A 22,860-nucleotide genomic window follows, 5' to 3' on the forward strand; every position below is an offset into this window, starting at 1 on the left:
GAATAAGATGAAACTGTACTAGATTAAGATGAAACTGTACTAGAATAACATGAAACTGTACTAGAATAACATGAAACTGTACTAGAATAAGATGAATCTGTACTAGAATAACATGAAACTGTACTAGAATAACATGAAGCTGTACTAGAATAACATGAAACTGTACTAGAATAAGATGAAACTGTACTAGATTAAGATGAAACTGTACTAGAATAACATGAAACTGTACTAGATTAAGATGAAACTGTACTAGATTAAGATGAAGCTGTACTAGAATAACATGAAACTGTACTAGAATAAGATGAAACTGTACTAGATTAAGATGAAACTGTACTAGAATAACATGAAACTGTACTAGAATAACATGAAACTGTACTAGATTAAGATGAAACTGTACTAGATTAAGATGAAGCTGTACTAGAATAACATGAAACTGTACTAGAATAAGATGAAACTGTACTAGATTAAGATGAAACTGTACTAGAATAACATGAAACTGTACTAGAATAACATGAAACTGTACTAGATTAAGATGAAACTGTACTAGATTAAGATGAAGCTGTACTAGAATAACATGAAACTGTACTAGAATAACATGAAGCTGTACTAGAATAACATGAATCTGTACTAGAATAACATGAAGCTGTACTAGAATAACATGAAACTGTACTAGAATAACATGAAACTGTACTAGAATAACATGAAACTGTACTAGAATAACATGAAATACTAGAATAACATGAAACTGTACGAGAATAAGATGAACATGTACTAGAATAACATGAAACTGTACTAGAATAACATGAAACTGTACTAGAATAACATGAAACTGTACTAGAATAACATGAAACTGTACTAGAATAACATGAAACTGTACTAGATTAAGATGAAACTGTACTAGATTAAGATGAAGCTGTACTAGAATAACATGAAACTGTACTAGAATAAGATGAAACTGTACTAGATTAAGATGAAACTGTACTAGAATAACATGAAACTGTACTAGAATAACATGAAACTGTACTAGAATAAGATGAATCTGTACTAGAATAACATGAAACTGTACTAGAATAACATGAAGCTGTACTAGAATAACATGAAACTGTACTAGAATAAGATGAAACTGTACTAGATTAAGATGAAACTGTACTAGAATAACATGAAACTGTACTAGATTAAGATGAAACTGTACTAGATTAAGATGAAGCTGTACTAGAATAACATGAAACTGTACTAGAATAAGATGAAACTGTACTAGATTAAGATGAAACTGTACTAGAATAACATGAAACTGTACTAGAATAACATGAAACTGTACTAGATTAAGATGAAACTGTACTAGATTAAGATGAAGCTGTACTAGAATAACATGAAACTGTACTAGAATAAAATGAAACTGTACTAGATTAAGATGAAACTGTACTAGAATAACATGAAACTGTACTAGAATAACATGAAACTGTACTAGATTAAGATGAAACTGTACTAGATTAAGATGAAGCTGTACTAGAATAACATGAAACTGTACTAGAATAACATGAAGCTGTACTAGAATAACATGAATCTGTACTAGAATAACATGAAGCTGTACTAGAACAACATGAAACTGTACTAGAATAACATGAAACTGTACTAGAATAACATGAAACTGTACTAGAATAAGATGAAACTGTACTAGATTAAGATGAAACTGTACTAGAATAACATGAAACTGTACTAGAATAACATGAAACTGTACTAGAATAACATGAAACTCTACTAGAATAACATGAAACTGTACTAGAATAACATGAAACTGTACTAGAATAACATGAAACTGTACGAGAATAAGATGAAACTCTACTAGAATAACATGAAACTGTACTAGAATAACATGAATCTGTACTAGAATAACATGAAATACTAGAATAACATGAAACTGTACGAGAATAAGATGAACATGTACTAGAATAACATGAAACTGTACTAGAATAACATGAAACTGTACTAGAATAACATGAAATTGTACTAGAATAAGATGAAACTGTACTAGAATAACATGAAATACTAGAATAACATGAAACTGTACGAGAATAAGATGAAGCTGTACTAGAATAACATGAAACTGTACTAGAATAACATGAAACTGTACTAGAATAACATGAAACTGTACTAGAATAACATGAAATTGTACTAGAATAAGATGAAACTGTACTAGAATAACATGAAACTGTACTAGAATAACATGAAATACTAGAATAACATGAAACTGTACGAGAATAAGATGAACTGTACTAGAATAACATGAATCTGTACTAGAATAACATGAAACTGTACGAGAATAAGATGAACATGTACTAGAATAACATGAATCTGTACTAGAATAACATGAAACTGTACTAGAATAACATGAAACTGTACTAGAATAACATGAAACTGTACTAGAATAACATGAAATACTAGAATAACATGAAACTGTACGAGAATAAGATGAACATGTACTAGAATAACATGAAACTGTACTAGAATAACATGAAACTGTACTAGAATAACATGAAACTGTACTAGAATAACATAAAACTGTACTAGATTAAGATGAAACTGTACTAGATTAAGATGAAGCTGTACTAGAATAACATGAAACTGTACTAGAATAAGATGAAACTGTACTAGATTAAGATGAAACTGTACTAGAATAACATGAAACTGTACTAGAATAACATGAAACTGTACTAGAATAAGATGAATCTGTACTAGAATAACATGAAACTGTACTAGAATAACATGAAGCTGTACTAGAATAACATGAAACTGTACTAGATTAAGATGAAACTGTACTAGATTAAGATGAAGCTGTACTAGAATAACATGAAACTGTACTAGAATAAGATGAAACTGTACTAGATTAAGATGAAACTGTACTAGAATAACATGAAACTGTACTAGAATAACATGAAACTGTACTAGATTAAGATGAAACTGTACTAGATTAAGATGAAGCTGTACTAGAATAACATGAAACTGTACTAGAATAACATGAAGCTGTACTAGAATAACATGAATCTGTACTAGAATAACATGAAGCTGTACTAGAATAACAGGAAACTGTACTAGAATAACATGAAACTCTACTAGAATAACATGAAACTGTACTAGAATAAGATGAAACTGTACTAGATTAAGATGAAACTGTACTAGAATAACATGAAACTGTACTAGAATAACATGAAACTGTACTAGAATAACATGAAACTCTACTAGAATAACATGAAACTGTACTAGAATAACATGAAACTGTACTAGAATAACATGAAACTGTACGAGAATAAGATGAAACTCTACTAGAATAACATGAAACTGTACTAGAATAACATGAATCTGTACTAGAATAACATGAAATACTAGAATAACATGAAACTGTACGAGAATAAGATGAACATGTACTAGAATAACATGAAACTGTACTAGAATAACATGAAACTGTACTAGAATAACATGAATCTGTACTAGAATAACATGAAATACTAGAATAACATGAAACTGTACTAGAATAACATGAAATACTAGAATAACATGAAACTGTACGAGAATAAGATGAAGCTGTACTAGAATAACATGAAACTGTACTAGAATAACATGAAACTGTACTAGAATAACATGAAACTGTACTAGAATAACATGAAATTGTACTAGAATAAGATGAAACTGTACTAGAATAACATGAAACTGTACTAGAATAACATGAAATACTAGAATAACATGAAACTGTACGAGAATAAGATGAACTGTACTAGAATAACATGAATCTGTACTAGAATAACATGAAACTGTACGAGAATAAGATGAACATGTACTAGAATAACATGAATCTGTACTAGAATAACATGAAACTGTACTAGAATAACATGAAACTGTACTAGAATAACAGGATGTGGCGGAACTATTTGTAGCTCCCTAAACGTCTTTGACATTAAACCTTAGTGACAGTCTTAGTCCCAAATGAAACCCTTTTCCCTATTTAGTGCATTACTTTTGACCAGGGTCCATAGGGCCCCCATAGGGCTCTGGTCAAAAGTATTGTACTATGTAGCAAATAGGGTGCCAGTTGGGATGCACCCTAAGTATCAGTCCTACAGAAAAGTACCTATGAGCGGGGGGTCCTCCATGGAGATGCCCTGGGCCTGGAGGTGTTTCCTGATGCAGGCCAGCCGGAGTACATTGGGCCCCCAGCGCCGACCCAGCTTATGGATGTGCTGCACCTGGGTCACAAACCTCATGTCCTCTTTCAGCTTGCACTCTGGCCTCCAGTCCTGAGGAGGAGCCACCCTGCACAGCCCATAGCTCTCTGCCTGCCCCCGCACCGCTTCCACATACACCAGGGGGTCGTGGAACTCCTCCAGGCTGGGTCTGAACACTGGCACCTCGGTTAGGGACAGGGGCGGGGGTGGTGCTGCACCTCTCTTCTCCCCACTCTCCCGCTCTTCCCGCTCTCCCCGCTGCCTCTCTGCTGCTTTAGGCTCTGCTGCTGCTTTAGCCTCTGCTGCTGCTTTAGCCTCTGCTGCTGCTTTAGCCGGGCTGCTGGTGCCTGGTTTCACCTTGGCTGCTGAGGTAGTGGAAGTGGAGGTGGAAGTGCCCTTGGAAGTGACATGGGAAGTGTTCTTGGAAGTGCCCTGGAAAGTTTTCTTAGAAGTAGTGTTCTTAGCTGGTGGTGTAGTATTAGCAGGAGTAGTAGTATTAGCAGTAGGGGGTATGGACTGTGCTTGTCGGGTCAACATCAGCTTGCCAGCGGAGGCTCGTTTGGGTCTTTGCTCTGAGGAGGAAGGTCGGGAGGACGTGACCTTACCAAGATGGCCACCGGACTCCGTCACAGCCTTCTCCTGGACATTGACCTTCCTGCTGCTTCGCGTCTCCGGGGCATTGACCTGCAGTCTAACCTTTTTGACCTCCGGCGAAGACTCCTCAGCCGGGAGCCCCAGACGCCTCTTGGAGTGTCTGACGCCCTCACGCCCCTGCAGTACCTGCTTACCGCCACATCGGCGTGGGTGAAGCTGCCCGTTGACTCGTTGTAGGCAACACCTGCCAGCTGCCTTGTTGGATTGTACCTTCTGTTTGTTGGGAGTCTTTGCATCGCCGCTTGAGAGTTTTCCTGAGTTGGAGTGTGGTGGGCGTGGGTGGCGGCGGGCACTGCCACTGGCAGAGCGCCGTTGGTTCTTCAGGGGTTGGCGAGCTTTGGAGGAGGCTCTTTTGCCCAAGGTGAGTTTGGCCTCTTTGAGAAGTCTGGCTTTGGTGTAGGGGGTGTGGCCCCGGGGAAGCGCTGCGGCTGTGGACTTCACAGTTCTGGACGGCAGTGGTCGGGAAGCCGGGGGCTTTTTGGCACCGGAGTTGCGTACGGTAGCTGACGATAACCGCGACAGCCTGTTCCCTTTTGAAACCTGCAATAGACAGGATGATTATCAAAAAGTACATTTTGGAAATCTCACATCATCATCATTTATACCTAGCTCCATCATCATTTATACCTAGCCCCATCATCATTTATACCTAGCTCCATCATCATTTATACCTAGCTCCATCATCATTTATACCTAGGTCCATCATCATTTATACCTAGCTCCATCATCATTTATACCTAGCTCCATCATCATTTATACCTAGCTCCATCATCATTTATACCTAGGTCCATCATCATTTATACCTAGGTCCATCATCATTTATACCTAGCTCCATCATCATTTATACCTAGCTCCATCATCATTTATACCTAGCTCCATCATCATTTATACCTAGCTCCATCATCATTTATACCTAGGTCCATCATCATTTATACCTAGCTCCATCATCATTTATACCTAGGTCCATCATCATTTATACCTAGCTCCATCATCATTTATACCTAGCTCCATCATCATTTATACCTAGCTCCATCATCATTTATACCTAGCTCCATCATCATTTATACCTAGGTCCATCATCATTTATACCTAGCTCCATCATCATTTATACCTAGCTCCATCATCATTTATACCTAGCTCCATCATCATTTATACCTAGGTCCATCATCATTTATAACTAGCTCCATCATCATTTATACCTAGCTCCATCATCATTTATACCTAGCTCCATCATCATTTATACCTAGGTCCATCATCATTTATACCTAGGTCCATCATCATTTATACCTAGCTCCATCATCATTTATACCTAGCTCCATCATCATTTATACCTAGGTCCATCATCATTTATACCTAGCTCCATCATCATTTATACCTAGCTCCATCATCCTTTATACCTAGCTCCATCATCATTTATACCTAGGTCCATCATCATTTATACCTAGCTCCATCATCATTTATACCTAGCTCCATCATCATTTATACCTAGCTCCATCATCATTTATACCTAGCTCCATCATCATTTATACCTAGCTCCATCATCATTTATACCTAGCTCCATCATCATTTATACCTAGCTCCATCATCATTTACACCTAGCTCCATCCTCATTTATACCTAGCTCCATCATAATTTATACCTAGCTCTATCATCATTTATACCTAGGTCCAGTATGTCTTCTCCTTCTATATCTATAGCTGCTCTACATTTCATCATTGACCATCGGTCCACGTTTTAACCTGATCATATACAGTAGAGTACAGACTTCAAATCTCCTCTCTTAATGAGGTGTAGTTGATTAGTTCCACACCAAGGTGGACAGGACACCAGACAATCTGTCACCTGTTGGTTTGCCAAGGATAAGGTGAGGTTTCTGGCATCCCTCCTATATAACAGCAGATGCACAAAGGAGATCAGGTCTGTGTCCCAAATGGCATCCTAATCCCTAGATAGTGCCCTACCTTTGTCCAGAGCCCATAGGGCACCAATCAAAAGTAGTGCACTACATAAGGATTAGGGTGCCATTTGGCCATTTGGATCACAACCTGAAGGAAGGAAGACCCAAATTGGAATGTATTTGAAATAGCACTCATGCTAAATATTCTTAATGACGTATGTCTGCCAAGGTTATGTACATGAAGCCAGTAACTGTCATTATTATTCCTCTGCATAAAGGTGTCTGTGTGTGTGTGTGTGTGTGTGTGTGTGTCGGGGAGGGGCTGAGCGTTGCTGGGAAGAATGAGGGAACCATCCCATTCCACCCACCAGAGGGCATCACTGCTCCCAGTTGCCATACAGAACAATGTGACTATGTCAGCAGTGTAGTGGTGGAGTTTCCACCATATTGCTTCCTTAAACCTTACAGATCAGATTTGTAAATGTTGAGGGGTTAGTTACGGCCGAGGGGAAGGGGAAGTCTGATTTGAGAGATAGAGAGAGTGAGAGAGAATTAGGGGGAGAGAGAGAGAGTTAGGGGGAGAGAGTGAGATAATTAGGGGGAGAGAGAGAGAGAGAGAGAGTTAGGGGGAGAGAGAGAGAGAGAGAGAAAGGTCAGCATGTCTGTAGCCAACAGGAAGCTGTACCAGGAGGACAGGAAATGTAAACCCTCCAGCAGCGACAGAATACTGAGGCCAACACTAACAGACTGGCACGCTGGCATCAGACCATTGAGATACACACTTAATCTGTCCCGAAAGGCACCCTATTCTCTATATAGTACACCACTTTTGTCCAGAGCCCTATAGGCCTTGGTCAAGGGTAGTACACTACATGGAGAATATTCAATAGAGTGCAATTTGGGATTCAGCCCAGGTACTCTCCATCCCAGGCCATCTGTGTCTCCCTGGTGTACCTGCTTTGGGTGCTCCTGGGTGGGTCTGCTGTGGCGAAGACTGTGGGTGGTGCTGGAGGTCCTGGCTGGGGGTCCTATAGAGGTCCTGTGGTTCTCCCTCCGGGCCTCTCCCCTCTCAGCCCTCTCTCTGGCCTGGGTAGCCTCTCTCCCTCTGGGCCTCAGGAAGAGCTCCTTCCCCCGTAAGGACCTGCAGTGGCCATTCAACACTGGAACACAGAATGAGAACGATGAAATGTATGGACTGTTTACCATGTTTTCAACATCAGTTTTACAACTTCTCTGTTTACTCTATCCTTACATTAACCTTGAACGTGGTGTGGCCAAAGCCACATCCACACTGAATGTGTGTGCAGATATTATTAACAAACCATAAATACCATACTAAATGGACAAACAAAAGTAGGCTAGCTACTCAAACTATGCAGAAGTTTCTCAGATAAACCATATTTCACACTTGAATAATATACGGAAGACAATGCCTAAGCTGATAACTATGATAGCAGTGTCAGTCTATCTGTCATGTGTGTTAAGAGCTGTGTGTTAATTCAACGTCTAATCCACGTTGGTTCAACGTCATTTCATTGAATTGATGTGGAAACAACATTGATTCAACCAGTGTGTTCTCAGTGGGATGCAACTGTCAATCCGTTATGATATGTCTATTAGAGGTCGACCTCTAATGTCTATATTTGTTTTATGTCTGTTACAGTTACAGGTACATTATTATTCCAAAGTAACTTGAAAAGACAGAGCGTTGAAAAGACAGAGCTTTGACAAGACAGAGCTTTGAAAAGACAGAGCTTTGAAAAGACAGTACGTTGAAAAGACAGTACGTTGAAAAGACAGAGCTTTGAAAAGACAGTACATTGAAAAGACAGTACGTTGAAAAGACAGAGCTTTGAAAAGACAGTACATTGAAAAGACAGTACATTGAAAAGACAGTACGTTGAAAAGACAGAGCTTTGAAAAGACAGTACATTGAAAAGACAGTACATTGAAAAGACAGAGCTTTGAAAAGACAGTACATTGAAAAGACAGAGCTTTGAAAAGACAGTACATTGAAAAGACAGTACATTGAAAAGACAGTACATTGAAAAGACAGTACATTGAAAAGACAGTACATTGAAAAGACAGAGCTTTGAAAAGACAGTACGTTGAAAAGACAGTACGTTGAAAAGACAGAGCTTTGAAAAGACAGTACATTGAAAAGACAGTACGTTGAAAAGACAGAGCTTTGAAAAGACAGTACATTGAAAAGACAGTACATTGAAAAGACAGTACGTTGAAAAGACAGAGCTTTGAAAAGACAGTACATTGAAAAGACAGTACATTGAAAAGACTGAGCTTTGAAAAGACAGTACATTGAAAAGACAGAGCTTTGAAAAGACAGTACATTGAAAAGACAGAGCTTTGAAAAGACAGTACATTGAAAAGACAGAGCTTTGAAAAGACAGTACATTGAAAAGACAGTACATTGAAAAGACAGTACATTGAAAAGACAGTACATTGAAAAGACAGTACATTGAAAAGACAGTACATTGAAAAGACAGTACATTGAAAAGACAGTACATTGAAAAGACAGTACATTGAATAGACAGTACATTGAAAAGACAGTACATTGAAAAGACAGTACATTGAAAAGACAGTACGTTGAAAAGACAGTACGTTGAAAAGACAGTACATTGAAAAGACAGTACATTGAAAAGACAGTACATTGAAAAGACAGTACATTGAAAAGACAGTACGTTGAAAAGACTGTACATTGAAAAGACAGTACATTGAAAAGACAGTACATTGAAAAGACAGTACATTGAAAAGACAGTACATTGAAAAGACAGTACATTGAAAAGACAGAGCTTTGAAAAGACAGTACATTGAAAAGACAGTACGTTGAAAAGACAGAGCTTTGAAAAGACAGTACATTGAAAAGACAGTACATTGAAAAGACAGTACGTTGAAAAGACAGAGCTTTGAAAAGACAGTACATTGAAAAGACAGTACGTTGAAAAGACAGTACATTGAAAAGACAGTACATTGAAAAGACAGTACGTTGAAAAGACAGTACGTTGAAAAGACAGTACGTTGAAAAGACAGTACATTGAAAAGACAGTACATTGAAAAGACAGTACATTGAAAAGACAGTACATTGAAAAGACAGTACATTGAAAAGACAGTACATTGAAAAGACAGTACATTGAAAAGACAGAGCTTTGAAAAGACAGTACATTGAAAAGACAGTACATTGAAAAGACAGTACATTGAAAAGACAGTACATTGAAAAGACAGTACATTGAAAAGACAGTACATTGAAAAGACAGTACATTGAAAAGACAGTACGTTGAAAAGACAGTACGTTGAAAAGACAGTACGTTGAAAAGACAGTACGTTGAAAAGACAGTACATTGAAAAGACAGTACATTGAAAAGACAGTACATTGAAAAGACAGTACATTGAAAAGACAGTACATTGAAAAGACAGTACACTGAAAAGACAGTACATTGAAAAGACAGTACATTGAAAAGACAGTACATTGAAAAGACTGTACATTGAAAAGACAGTACATTGAAAAGACTGTACATTGAAAAGACAGTACATTGAAAAGACAGTACATTGAAAAGACAGAGCTTTGAAAAGACAGTACATTGAAAAGACAGTACGTTGAAAAGACAGAGCTTTGAAAAGACAGTACATTGAAAAGACAGTACATTGAAAAGACAGTACATTGAAAAGACAGAGCTTTGAAAAGACAGTACATTGAAAAGACAGTACATTGAAAAGACAGTACATTGAAAAGACAGTACATTGAAAAGACAGTACGTTGAAAAGACAGTACATTGAAAAGACAGTACATTGAAAAGACAGTACATTGAAAAGACAGTACATTGAAAAGACAGTACATTGAAAAGACAGTACATTGAAAAGACAGTACATTGAAAAGACAGTACGTTGAAAAGACAGTACATTGAAACGACAGTACATTGAAAAGACAGTACATTGAAAAGACAGTACATTGAAAAGACAGTACATTGAAAAGACAGAGCTTAATCAAATCAGTTAAAAAGCTTTCAGTGACTCACTGTGATGCTCCCAGAAGTGTCATTCTAACAAACACCTATTTGAACAGTGACAAATACCATTTCTTTACAATGTTTTAATTTCAACGGCACTCAATATCTCTTTGAAAAAAGGAACAAAATACATCAAGTACCACCCAAGGTTATATTAAAATCTAAAATCCATTTAAATATCCTGCAGCTTTCAAACTCCAAGTACTGTTATGATAGGCCTACTGAAAAGAAAGTGTCCGATGTTGGAAAGTAAGATTATAGTGAAACAGAGAAATAATGTTTGTTGGGTCAGTTAATCAGTGAAAGCGGTGCTCTATATCTGCCTGAGGGAGCTGTATTTTACTCTAAACAGTTGGCCTCCCGCCAGTGCAGCATATTAAAGTGTCCTACTTGGCACAAGCTCTAGCTGGGAGAAGTCTCTGGTTCCCTCAACGTGTGTAGGACCAACACTCTGGCTCCGGGTAACGTTTGGCTTTCCCACAGAGCACTTTTCAGCACCCACACACACACACTCACACCCTCTGTATACAGTACACACACTCACACCCTCTGTATACAGTACACACACGCTCACACACAAACAAATGCTCACACACACATCCCTTCCCGAACTCTGGCCAAGCTGATTTAAGTCCAACATGTAGACAAGCACTCCTCCTCCTCCTCCTCCTCCTCTTCCTCCTCCCCCTCCTCCTCCATCCATCATATTTGACAGAATAAACATGAGCTCAACTTTTGACCTCCACAGTAAGTTTCTCTCTCTCTGTAAGGTGGTGTCAGTGCTAAGCTGTATGTGTAGGGAGTCTAGTTGCTCCAGGATTCCTGCTGAGTTGACTGCAGTCTCTGGTTTCACCCCCCATACACCCCCTGCACAAGACCTAGCATGTTCACATCCGTCCTAAGACACGCTTCCTCAAACACTGTGCTCTACTCTGGCTGTGTCCCAAATGGCAGACTATTACCTTTATAGTGACCAGGGCCCATAGGTCAAAAACTAAGGGCTCTGGTTAAAATGTGTGCACTATTTTACCTTTATTTAACTAGGCAAGTCAGTTAAGAACAAATTCTTATTTTCAATGACGGCCTAGGAACAGTGGGTTAACTGCCTTTTTCAGGGGCAGAACAACAGATTTTTACCTTGTCAGCTCAGGGATTCGGTCTTGCAACCTTTCGGTTACTAGTCCAATGCTCTAACCACTAGGCTACCTACCGGCTACCTGCCGCACTATAAAGGGAATAGGGTGATGGGACCTGGTTAAATGTAGTGCACTATGAAGGGAATAGGGTGCCATTTGTGACTCGAACCATAGAACAACCGAGGGCAGAGGAGAGGAGGAGGTCTATATATGCCCAACCATAGGTTCTATATGGAATTCTATATGTCCAACCATAGGTTCTATATGGAACTCTATATGTCCAACCATAGGTTCTATATGGAGCTCTATATGTCCAACCATAGGTTCCATATGGAACTCTATATGTATACTGTACAAACATGGCTGCTCCTTTAAGACGATTGGCCCTGGGTGAGGTCTGGTGAGAGCTGCTGCACCTTTAAGACCCATGGCCCTGGGTGAGAGCTGCTGCTCCTTTAAGACCCATGGCCCTGGGTGAGAGCTGCTGCTCCTTTAAGACCCATGGCCCTGGGTGAGAGCTGCTGCTCCTTTAAGACCCATGGCCCTGGATGAGAGCTGCTGCTCCTTTAAGACCCATGGTCCTGTGTGAGGTCTGGGTGAGAACTGCTGCTCCTTTAAGACCCATGGCCCTGGGTGAGGTCTGGGTGAGAACTGCTGCTCCTTTAAGACCCATGGCCCTGGGTGAGAACTGCTGCTCCTTTAAGACCCATGGCCCTGTGTGAGGTCTGGGTGAGAACTACTGCTCCTTTAAGACCCATGGCCCTGTGTGAGGTCTGGGTGAGAACTGCTGCTCCTTTAAGACCCATGGCCCTGTGTGAGGTCTGGGTGAGAACTACTGCTCCTTTAAGACCCATGGCCCTGGGTGAGCTCTGGGTGAGAACTGTGTATACTTTGCTTCAGTAGAAGTGAAAAATGCCTGGTGCTATGCATACACGGTGTGTGTGTGTGTGTGTGTGTGTGTGTGTGTGTGTGTGTGTGTGTGTGTGTGTGTGTGTGTGTGTGTGTGTGTGTGTGTGTGTGTGTGTGTGTGTGTGTGTGTGTGTGTGTGTGTGTGTGTGTGTGTGTGTGCGTGTGTGTGTGTGTGTAAAGGGAGGATGATGGAGCTCTGTTTGTGGACGCGGATCATTGAGTACATGGTTTGCTTCCTAAATGGCACCCTGTTCCCTATGTAGTGCACTACTTTTGGCCTGGGCCCTGGTTAAAAGTAGTGTACTATAGATTTGGTATATCAGTAGTGTGTACCAAAACAACAAGGTACATCAGTAGTGAGTACCAAAACAACGTGGTAGATCAGTAGTGTGTACCAAAACAACATGGAGATCAGTAGTGAGTACCAAAACAACATGGTATATCAGCAGTGTGTACCAAAACAACATGGTAGATCAGTAGTGACTACCAAAACAACATGGTAGATCAGTAGTGAATACCAAAACAACATGGTAGATCAGTAGTGAGTACCAAAACAACATGGAGATCAGTAGTGACTACCAAAACAACATGGTAGATCAGTAGTGACTACCAAAACAACATGGTAGATCAGTAGTGACTACCAAAACAACATGGTAGATCAGTAGTGACTACCAAAACAACATGGTAGATCAGTAGTGAGTACCAAAACAACATGGTAGATCAGTAGTGACTACCAAAACAACATGGTAGATCAGTAGTGAGTACCAAAACAACATGGTATATCAGCAGTGTGTACCAAAACAACATGGTAGATCAGTAGTGACTACCAAAACAACATGGTAGATCAGTAGTGAATACCAAAACAACATGGTAGATCAGTAGTGAGTACCAAAACAACATGGAGATCAGTAGTGACTACCAAAACAACATGGTAGATCAGTAGTGAGTACCAAAACAACATGGTAGATCAGTAGTGACTACCAAAACAACATGGTAGATCAGTAGTGAGTACCAAAACAACATGGTAGATCAGTAGTGACTACCAAAACAACATGGTAGATCAGTAGTGAGTACCAAAACAACATGGTATATCAGTAGTGAATACCAAAACAACATGGAGATCAGTAGTGAGTACCAAAACAACATGGTAGATCAGTAGTGAGTACCAAAACAACATGGTAGATCAGTAGTGACTACCAAAACAACATGGTAGATCAGTAGTGAGTACCAAAACAACATGGTATATCAGTAGTGAATACCAAAACAACATGGAGATCAGTAGTGAGTACCAAAACAAAATGGAGATCAGTAGTGAGTACCAAAACAACATGGAGATCAGTAGTGTGTACCAAAACAACATGGTAGATCAGTAGTGAGTACCAAAACAACATGGAGATCAGTAGTGAGTACCAAAACAACATGGAGATCAGTAGTGTATACCAAAACAACATGTAGATCAGTAGTGAGTACCAAAACAACATGGAGATCAGTAGTGAATACCAAAACAACATGGTAGATCAGTAGTGAATAGCAAAACAACATGGAGATCAGTAGTACCATGTCCGTTGGAGACCTTCTTCCCCGGCGTTGTTTTGTTTTTCCGCTGTGAGGACAGACAGGAAGTTGAGTTGTGGCTGTGAGCTGACATCCTGTCGTCACACTCCTCCTCTTCATCATCTTCATCCTCCAGATCCACATCATCCTGGGCACTCCCAAAGTACGCCATGTTGCCTGGCAACGCAGCCGAGCCTGAGAGGGAGGATGGGAGGGAGGAGAGTAGAGAGGGGGCGCACAGACAGAGGGATGGGCATGGAGGAAGAGAGGGACAGAGAGAGGGAAACAGATGCCTTTAGAAAGGAGTCTGCAGCACACAACTGAACCGATATTACCACTAGCCGTAGCAACAACAACATTCATTTATTGCAACTCAAAGAATCAACACATTTTGACGTAGAGATACTCAACACAATGATGAAGAGCTCTTGTTGCAGTATGACTTGGTTTGAGGCCCTTGTTGGCATGGAAAATGCCAGATGTGCTTCAATCTTCCTCTGACCAGGAAATCAGCTGTCATTTTCTGTTTATTTTCCAATTCTACATGCTGAATCAGCACCGTTGGTCGACACCCAGCAGGTGATCACATGGCCATAGGTGCTTTACTCATCTCCATCCACACTACCCACCTCCCTCCTCATCTCCATCCACACTACCCACCTCCCTCCTCATCTCCATCCACACTACCCACCTCCCTCCTCATCTCCATCCACACTACCCACCTCCCTCCTCAACTCCATCCATACTACCCACCTCCCTCCTCAACTCCATCCACACTACCCACCTCCCTCCTCATCTCCATCTATACTACCCACCTCCCTCCTCATCTCCATCCACACTACCCACCTCCCTCCTCATCTCCATCCACACTACCCACCTCCCTCCTCATCTCCATCCACACTACCCACCTCCCTCCTCATCTCCATCTATACTACCCACCTCCCTCCTCATCTCCATCCACACTACCCACCTCCCTCCTCATCTCCATCTATACTACCCACCTCCCTCCTCATCTCCATCCACACTACCCACCTCCCTCCTCATCTCCATCTATACTACCCACCTCCCTCCTCATCTCCAACCACACTACCCACTTCCCTCCTCATCTCCATCCATACTACCCACCTCCCTCCTCATCTCCATCCACACTACCCACCTCCCTCCTCATCTCCATCCACACTACCCACCTCCCTCCTCATCTCCATCCACACTACCCACCTCCCTCCTCATCTCCATCCACACTACCCACCTCCCTCCTCATCTCCATCCACACTACCCACCTCCCTCCTCAAATCCATCCATACTACCCACCTCCCTCCTCATCTCCAACCACACTACCCACCTCCCTCCTCATCTCCATCCACACTACCCACCTCCCTCCTCATCTCCATCCATACTACCCACCTCCCTCCTCATCTCCATCCATACTACCCACCTCCCTCCTCATCTCCATCCACACTACCCACCTCCCTCCTCATCTCCATCCACACTACCCACCTCCCTCCTCATCTCCATCCACACTACCCACCTCCCTCCTCATCTCCATCCACACTACCCACCTCCCTCCTCATCTCCATCCACACTACCCACCTCCCTCCTCATCTCCATCCATACTACCCACCTCCCTCCTCATCTCCATCCACACTACCCACCTCCCTCCTCATCTCCATCCACACTACCCACCTCCCTCCTCATCTCCATCCACACTACCCACCTCCCTCCTCATAGTTCCATCCACACTACCCACCTCCCAGCTCATCTCCATCCATACTACCCACCTCCCTCCTCATCTCCATCCACACTACCCACCTCCCTCCTCAACTCCATCCATACTACCCACCTCCCTCCTCATAGCTCCACCCACACCACCCACCTCCCTCCTCAACTCCATCCACACTACCCACCTCCCTCCTCATCTCCATCCACACTACCCACCTCCCTCCTCATCTCCATCCATACTACCCACCTCCCTCCTCAACTCCATCCACACTACCCACCTCCCTCCTCATCTCCATCCACCCTACCCACCTCCCTCCTCATCTCCATCCATACTACCCACCTCCCTCCTCAACTCCATCCACACTACCCACCTCCCTCCTCATCTCCATCCACACTACCCACCTCCCTCCTCATCTCCATCCACACTACCCACCTCCCTCCTCATCTCCATCCATACTACCCACCTCCCTCCTCAACTCCATCCACACTACCCACCTCCCTCCTCATCTCCATCCACCCTACCCACCTCCCTCCTCATCTCCATCCATACTACCCACCTCCCTCCTCAACTCCATCCACACTACCCACCTCCCTCCTCATCTCCAATCCACACTACCCACCTCCCTCCTCATCTCCATCCACACTACCCACCTCCCTCCTCATCTACATCCATACTACCCACCTCCCTCCTCATCTCCATCCACACTACCCACCTCCCTCCTCAACTCCATCCACACTACCCACCTCCCTCCTCAACTCCATCCACACTACCCACCTCCCTCCTCATCTCCATCCACACTACCCACCTCCCTCCTCATCTCCATCCATACTACCCACCTCCCTCCTCAACTCCATCCACACTACCCACCTCCCTCCTCATCTCCATCCACCCTACCCACCTCCCTCCTCATCTCCATCCATACTACCCACCTCCCTCCTCAACTCCATCCACACTACCCACCTCCCTCCTCATCTCCAATCCACACTACCCACCTCCCTCCTCATCTCCATCCACACTACCCACCTCCCTCCTCATCTACATCCATACTACCCACCTCCCTCCTCATCTCCATCCACACTACCCACCTCCCTCCTCATCTCCATCCACACTACCCACCTCCCTCCTCATAGTTGTAATCACGTGGAATAAAGACCACACCAGATATCCTTGTAGTTAATGTTTTACACTGTCTCTATGCACACTCACAGTACTCTACACACTCTCACACACTGACACTCCAACTCACACACAACATGCACACACTGTCACGTTGGCATAAATGACTCGGGAGACAGGCGCAGGAATGCGTAATAGGGTTTTTTATTAAGCCCAAATTACGGCGTGCCGTGTCAAGGCACGGGGTCGAAGACCAAACAAACACGTAACAAAACACAGGGTAGAATCCCAAAACAAAAGAGCGAGGAAATCCTCAGATAAATAACACACGCGCGCAATGATTAACACACGGAACGAGACCCGTAATCATCTGCGCAATCCACAATGGCACGAAAGCCAAAACACACAGCACAGGTAGTCAAACGTACCAACGAACATTGTAACAATACTCGACAGCCCAATGGAAACCAAAAGAAACACTTGTACAAGTACTAATCCGTGGGAACAGGGGCCAGGTGTGCGTAATAAAAGTTCCGGAGGGATCCGTGACACACACATTTATACTGACTCTACACACTCTTGCACACTGACACTCCAACACACACACAACATGCACACACATTCATACTGACTCTACACACACACACACACAGTCACATACAATCATCATTTACACTGCTGCTACTCTGTTTATCATATATCCTGATGCCTAGTCACCTTACCCCTCTACATATCTACCTCTATCACTCCAGTATCCCTGCACATTGTTAATATGGTACTGAACTGACCCTGTATATAGTATGTTTACCCCTCTACATATCTACCTCTATCACTCCAGTGTCCTGCACAGTGTTAATATGGTACTGTATATAGTATGTTTATCCCTCTACATATCTACCTCTATCACTCCAGTGTCCTGCACAGTGTTAATATGGTACTGAACTGACCCTGTATATAGTATGTTTACCCCTCTACATATCTACCTCTATCACTCCAGTATCCCTGCACATTGTTAATATGGTATTGAACTGACCCTGTATATAGTATGTTTACCCCTCTACATATCTACCTCTATCACTCCAGTATCCCTGCACAGTGTTAATATTGTATTGAACTGACCCTGTATATAGTATGTTTACCCCTCTACATATCTACCTCTATCACTCCAGTGTCCCTGCACAGTGTTAATATTGTATTGAACTGACCCTGTATATAGTATGTTTACCCCTCTACATATCTACCTCTATCACTCCAGTATCCCTGCACAGTGTTAATATTGTATTGAACTGACCCTGTATATAGTATGTTTACCCCTCTACATATCTACCTCTATCACTCCAGTGTCCCTGCACAGTGTTAATATTGTATTGAACTGACCCTGTATATAGTATGTTTACCCCTCTACATATCTACCTCTATCACTCCAGTATCCCTGCACATTGTTCATATGGTATTGAACTGACCCTGTATATAGTATGTTTACCCCTCTACATATCTACCTCTATCACTCCAGTGTCCCTGCACAGTGTTAATATTGTATTGAACTGACCCTGTATATAGTATGTTTACCCCTCTACATATCTACCTCTATCACTCCAGTATCCCTGCACATTGTTCATATGGTATTGAACTGACCCTGTATATAGTATGTTTACCCCTCTACATATCTACCTCCATCACTCCAGTGTCCCTTCACAGTGTTAATATGGTACTGAACTGACCCTGTGTATAGCTTCTTATTTTCTCCTGCTCTTCTTATTTTTATATCTCCTGTTGTCAAGTTCCTGACCTGTTTTCTTTTGTCTTGTATTTATTTAGTTGGTCAGGGCGTGAGTTGGGGTGTGCTGTCTATGTGTGATTTTCTATGTTGGGATTTTGTGTTCGGCCTGGTATGATTCTCAATCAGAGGCAGCTGTCAATCGTTGTCCCTGATTGAGAATCATACTAAGGCAGCCGGGGTTCACGTGTGTGTTTGTGGGTGTTTGTATCTCGTGTCAGTGTTCGTGCCACACGGGACTGTTTTCGGTTTTGTCACGTTTTTTTTTTTTTTTTGTATTTGTAAGTGTTCCGTTTCGTTTTGATTAAATCAATATGAGCACTAACAACTCTGCGTTTTGGTCCGACCCTTACTCCTTCTCCTCATCCGAGGAGGAGGAATTAAACAGCCGTTACACCTGTGTTTTTGTTCTACCTTGTTAGTTGTAGTACTACATTGATATTGATTACTGCATTGTTGGGTTTAGAGTTTGTAAAAAAGGCCTTTCACTCTACTTGTGCACGTGACATTAAAGCACATCTGGACACACCACATGTCTATAGGACACTCTGTTTTAATAGCCCCTGGGCCATGACACTAACCAACCAACCCTGGAGGCATCAGCTGAACCTAATGACAGGAAGCATCCCAAACGGCACCCTATTCCCTACATAGTGCACTACTTTTGATCAAGACCCATATGGCTCTGGTCAAAAGTATGCACTTCAGTCTGTACGTGCCCAGGTCAAAAGTAGTGCACTATGTAGGGAATAGGGTGCCATTTGGGACGAAGAGAGCTCCCTCCGTCCCCCCGGACCTCCCTCTAGTCCACCATGACGATGATCCTCACTGAGAGGAGACCCCAGGCTACTGCCCTCCTCACAATGGAGAGCCTGTTCAGCCTACTCAGCCCTCATCTCGGCCCAAGGGCAAATGAATGGCCATTTATCCTCTCTGAAGGTCAGCGGGTCCAAGGCACTGCCTGCCTGCCGCTTGGGCTGCCATGTGATCGTGCATTGGGGAGATAGTAGGCTATGCAGAGTTGCATGGTGACCTAGTAATTGATTGCAGTTAGGCTATGCATTGGGGCTGGTATGAATGTGTACGGGCTTTGGGGAAAGATTCTATTGAGTTGCATGGGCTAGACCAAGATAATCGATCAGAAAGGCAATCATGATAATATAGTTAAATGGGATAGACCAAGGTAATCAATCAGAGAGGCCGTCATGACAATAGAGTTGCATGGGAGAGAAAAACGCTGAGCTTTAATGCCAGTGTGCATTTGTACTGCTTTGGTTGGTATTGTAGTGTACTGTGAGTGTGTGCTGGTTGGTATTGTAGTGTACTGTGAGTGTGAGCTGGTTGGTATTGTAGTGTACTGTGAGTGTGAGCTGGTTGGTATTGTAGTATACTGTGAGCTGGTTAGTATTGTAGTATACTGTGAGCTGGTTGGTATTGTAATGTACTGTGAGCTGGTTGGCATTGTAGTATACTGTGAGCTGGTTAGTATTGTAGTGTACTGTGAGCTGGTTGGTATTGTTGTATACTGTGAGCTGGTTGGTATTGTAGTATACTGTGAGCTGGTTGGTATTGTAGTGTACTGTGAGCTGGTTAGTAGTGTAGTATACTGTGAGCTGGTTGGTATTGTAGTGTACTGTGAGCTGGTTAGTATTGTAGTATACTGTGAGCTGGTTGGTATTGTAGTGTACTGTGAGCTGGTTGGTATTGTAGGTGTACTGTGAGCTGGTTAGTATTGTAGTATACTGTGAGCTGTTGGTATTGTAGTATACTGTGAGCTGGTTGCTATTGTAGTGTACTGTGAGCTGGTTAGTATTGTAGTATACTGTGAGCTGGTTGGTATTGTAGTGTACTGTGAGCTGGTTGGTATTGTAGTGTACTGTGAGTGTGAGCTGGTTGGTATTGTAGTGTACTGTGAGCTGGTTGGTATTGTAGTGTACTGTGAGCTGGTTGGTATTGTAGTGTACTGTGAGCTGGTTGGTATTGTAGTGTACTGTGAGCTGGTTAGTATTGTAGTATACTGTGAGCTGGTTGGTATTGTAGTGTACTGTGAGCTGGTTGGTATTGTAGTGTACTGTGAGCTGGTTGGTATTGTAGTATACTGTGAGCTGGTTGGTATTGTAGTGTACTGTGAGCTGGTTGGTATTGTAGTGTACTGTGAGCTGGTTAGTATTGTAGTGTACTGTGAGCTGGTTGGTATTGTAGTGTACTGTGAGCTGGTTGGTATTGTAGTGTACTGTGAGCTGGTTGGTATTGTAGTGTACTGTGAGTGTGAGCTGGTTGGTATTGTAGTGTACTGTGAGCTGGTTGGTATTGTAGTGTACTGTGAGCTGGTTGGTATTGTAGTGTACTGTGAGCTGGTTGGTATTGTAGTATACTGTGAGCTGGTTAGTATTGTAGTGTACTGTGAGCTGGTTGGTATTGTAGTGTACTGTGAGCTGGTTGGTATTGTAGTATACTGTGAGCTGGTTGGTATTGTAGTGTACTGTGAGCTGGTTGGTATTGTAGTGTACTGTGAGCTGGTTAGTATTGTAGTATACTGTGAGCTGTTGGTATTGTAGTATACTGTGAGCTGGTTGGTATTGTAGTGTACTGTGAGCTGGTTGGTATTGTAGTGTACTGTGAGCTGGTTGGTATTGTAGTGTACTGTGAGCTGGTTGGTATTGTAGTGTACTGTGAGTGTGAGCTGGTTGGTATTGTAGTGTACTGTGAGCTGGTTGGTATTGTAGTGTACTGTGAGCTGGTTGGTATTGTAGTGTACTGTGAGCTGGTTGGTATTGTAGTGTACTGTGAGCTGGTTAGTATTGTAGTATACTGTGAGCTGGTTGGTATTGTAGTGTACTGTGAGCTGGTTGGTATTGTAGTATACTGTGAGCTCGTTAGTATTGTAGTGTACTGTGAGCTGGTTGGTATTGTAGTATACTGTGAGCTCGTTAGTATTGTAGTGTACTGTGAGCTGGTTGGTATTGTAGCATACTGTGAGCTGGTTGGTATTGTAGTATTCTGTGAGCTGGTTAGTATTGTAGTGTACTGTGAGCTGGTTGGTATTGTAGTGTACTGTGAGCTGGTTAGTATTGTAGTGTACTGTGAGCTGGTTGGTATTGTAGTGTACTGTGAGCTGGTTGGTATTGTAGTATACTGTGAGCTGGTTAGTATTGTAGTGTACTGTGAGCTGGTTGGTATTGTAGTGTACTGTGAGCTGGTTGGTATTGTAGTATACTGTGAGCTGGTTGGTATTGTAGTGTACTGTGAGCTGGTTAGTATTGTAGTGTACTGTGAGCTGGTTGGTATTGTAATGTACTGTGAGCTGGTTGGCATTGTAGTATACTGTGAGCTGGTTAGTATTGTAGTGTACTGTGAGCTGGTTGGTATTGTTGTATACTGTGAGCTGGTTGGTATTGTAGTATACTGTGAGCTGGTTGGTATTGTAGTGTACTGTGAGCTGGTTAGTAGTGTAGTATACTGTGAGCTGGTTGGTATTGTAGTGTACTGTGAGCTGGTTAGTATTGTAGTATACTGTGAGCTGGTTGGTATTGTAGTGTACTGTGAGCTGGTTGGTATTGTAGTGTACTGTGAGCTGGTTAGTATTGTAGTATACTGTGAGCTGTTGGTATTGTAGTATACTGTGAGCTGGTTGGTATTGTAGTGTACTGTGAGCTGGTTGGTATTGTAGTGTACTGTGAGCTGGTTGGTATTGTAGTGTACTGTGAGCTGGTTGGTATTGTAGTGTACTGTGAGTGTGAGCTGGTTGGTATTGTAGTGTACTGTGAGCTGGTTGGTATTGTAGTGTACTGTGAGCTGGTTGGTATTGTAGTGTACTGTGAGCTGGTTGGTATTGTAGTGTACTGTGAGCTGGTTAGT

At 42.2% G+C, this 22,860-nt stretch overlaps 1 protein-coding gene across 2 annotated transcripts in view; it reads right to left on the minus strand.

Moving 5' to 3' along the window:
- Positions 1–22,860, minus strand: part of LOC129843747 (protein Jumonji-like) — a 114,951-nt gene that overhangs the window by 24,275 nt on the left and 67,816 nt on the right. For both annotated transcript variants that reach the window (XM_055912329.1, XM_055912328.1), the window contains exons 5-7: positions 14,393–14,584; positions 7,723–7,928; positions 4,124–5,411 (exon numbers count right to left, since the gene is read on the minus strand). In XM_055912329.1, coding sequence (XP_055768304.1) covers positions 4,124–5,411; positions 7,723–7,928; positions 14,393–14,584 — 1,686 coding nt within the window. The remainder of the gene's footprint in view (positions 1–4,123; positions 5,412–7,722; positions 7,929–14,392; positions 14,585–22,860) is intronic.

Source organism: Salvelinus fontinalis, unplaced genomic scaffold (assembly GCF_029448725.1).
Source record: "Salvelinus fontinalis isolate EN_2023a unplaced genomic scaffold, ASM2944872v1 scaffold_0158, whole genome shotgun sequence".
NCBI classification, from domain to species: domain Eukaryota; kingdom Metazoa; phylum Chordata; class Actinopteri; order Salmoniformes; family Salmonidae; genus Salvelinus; species Salvelinus fontinalis.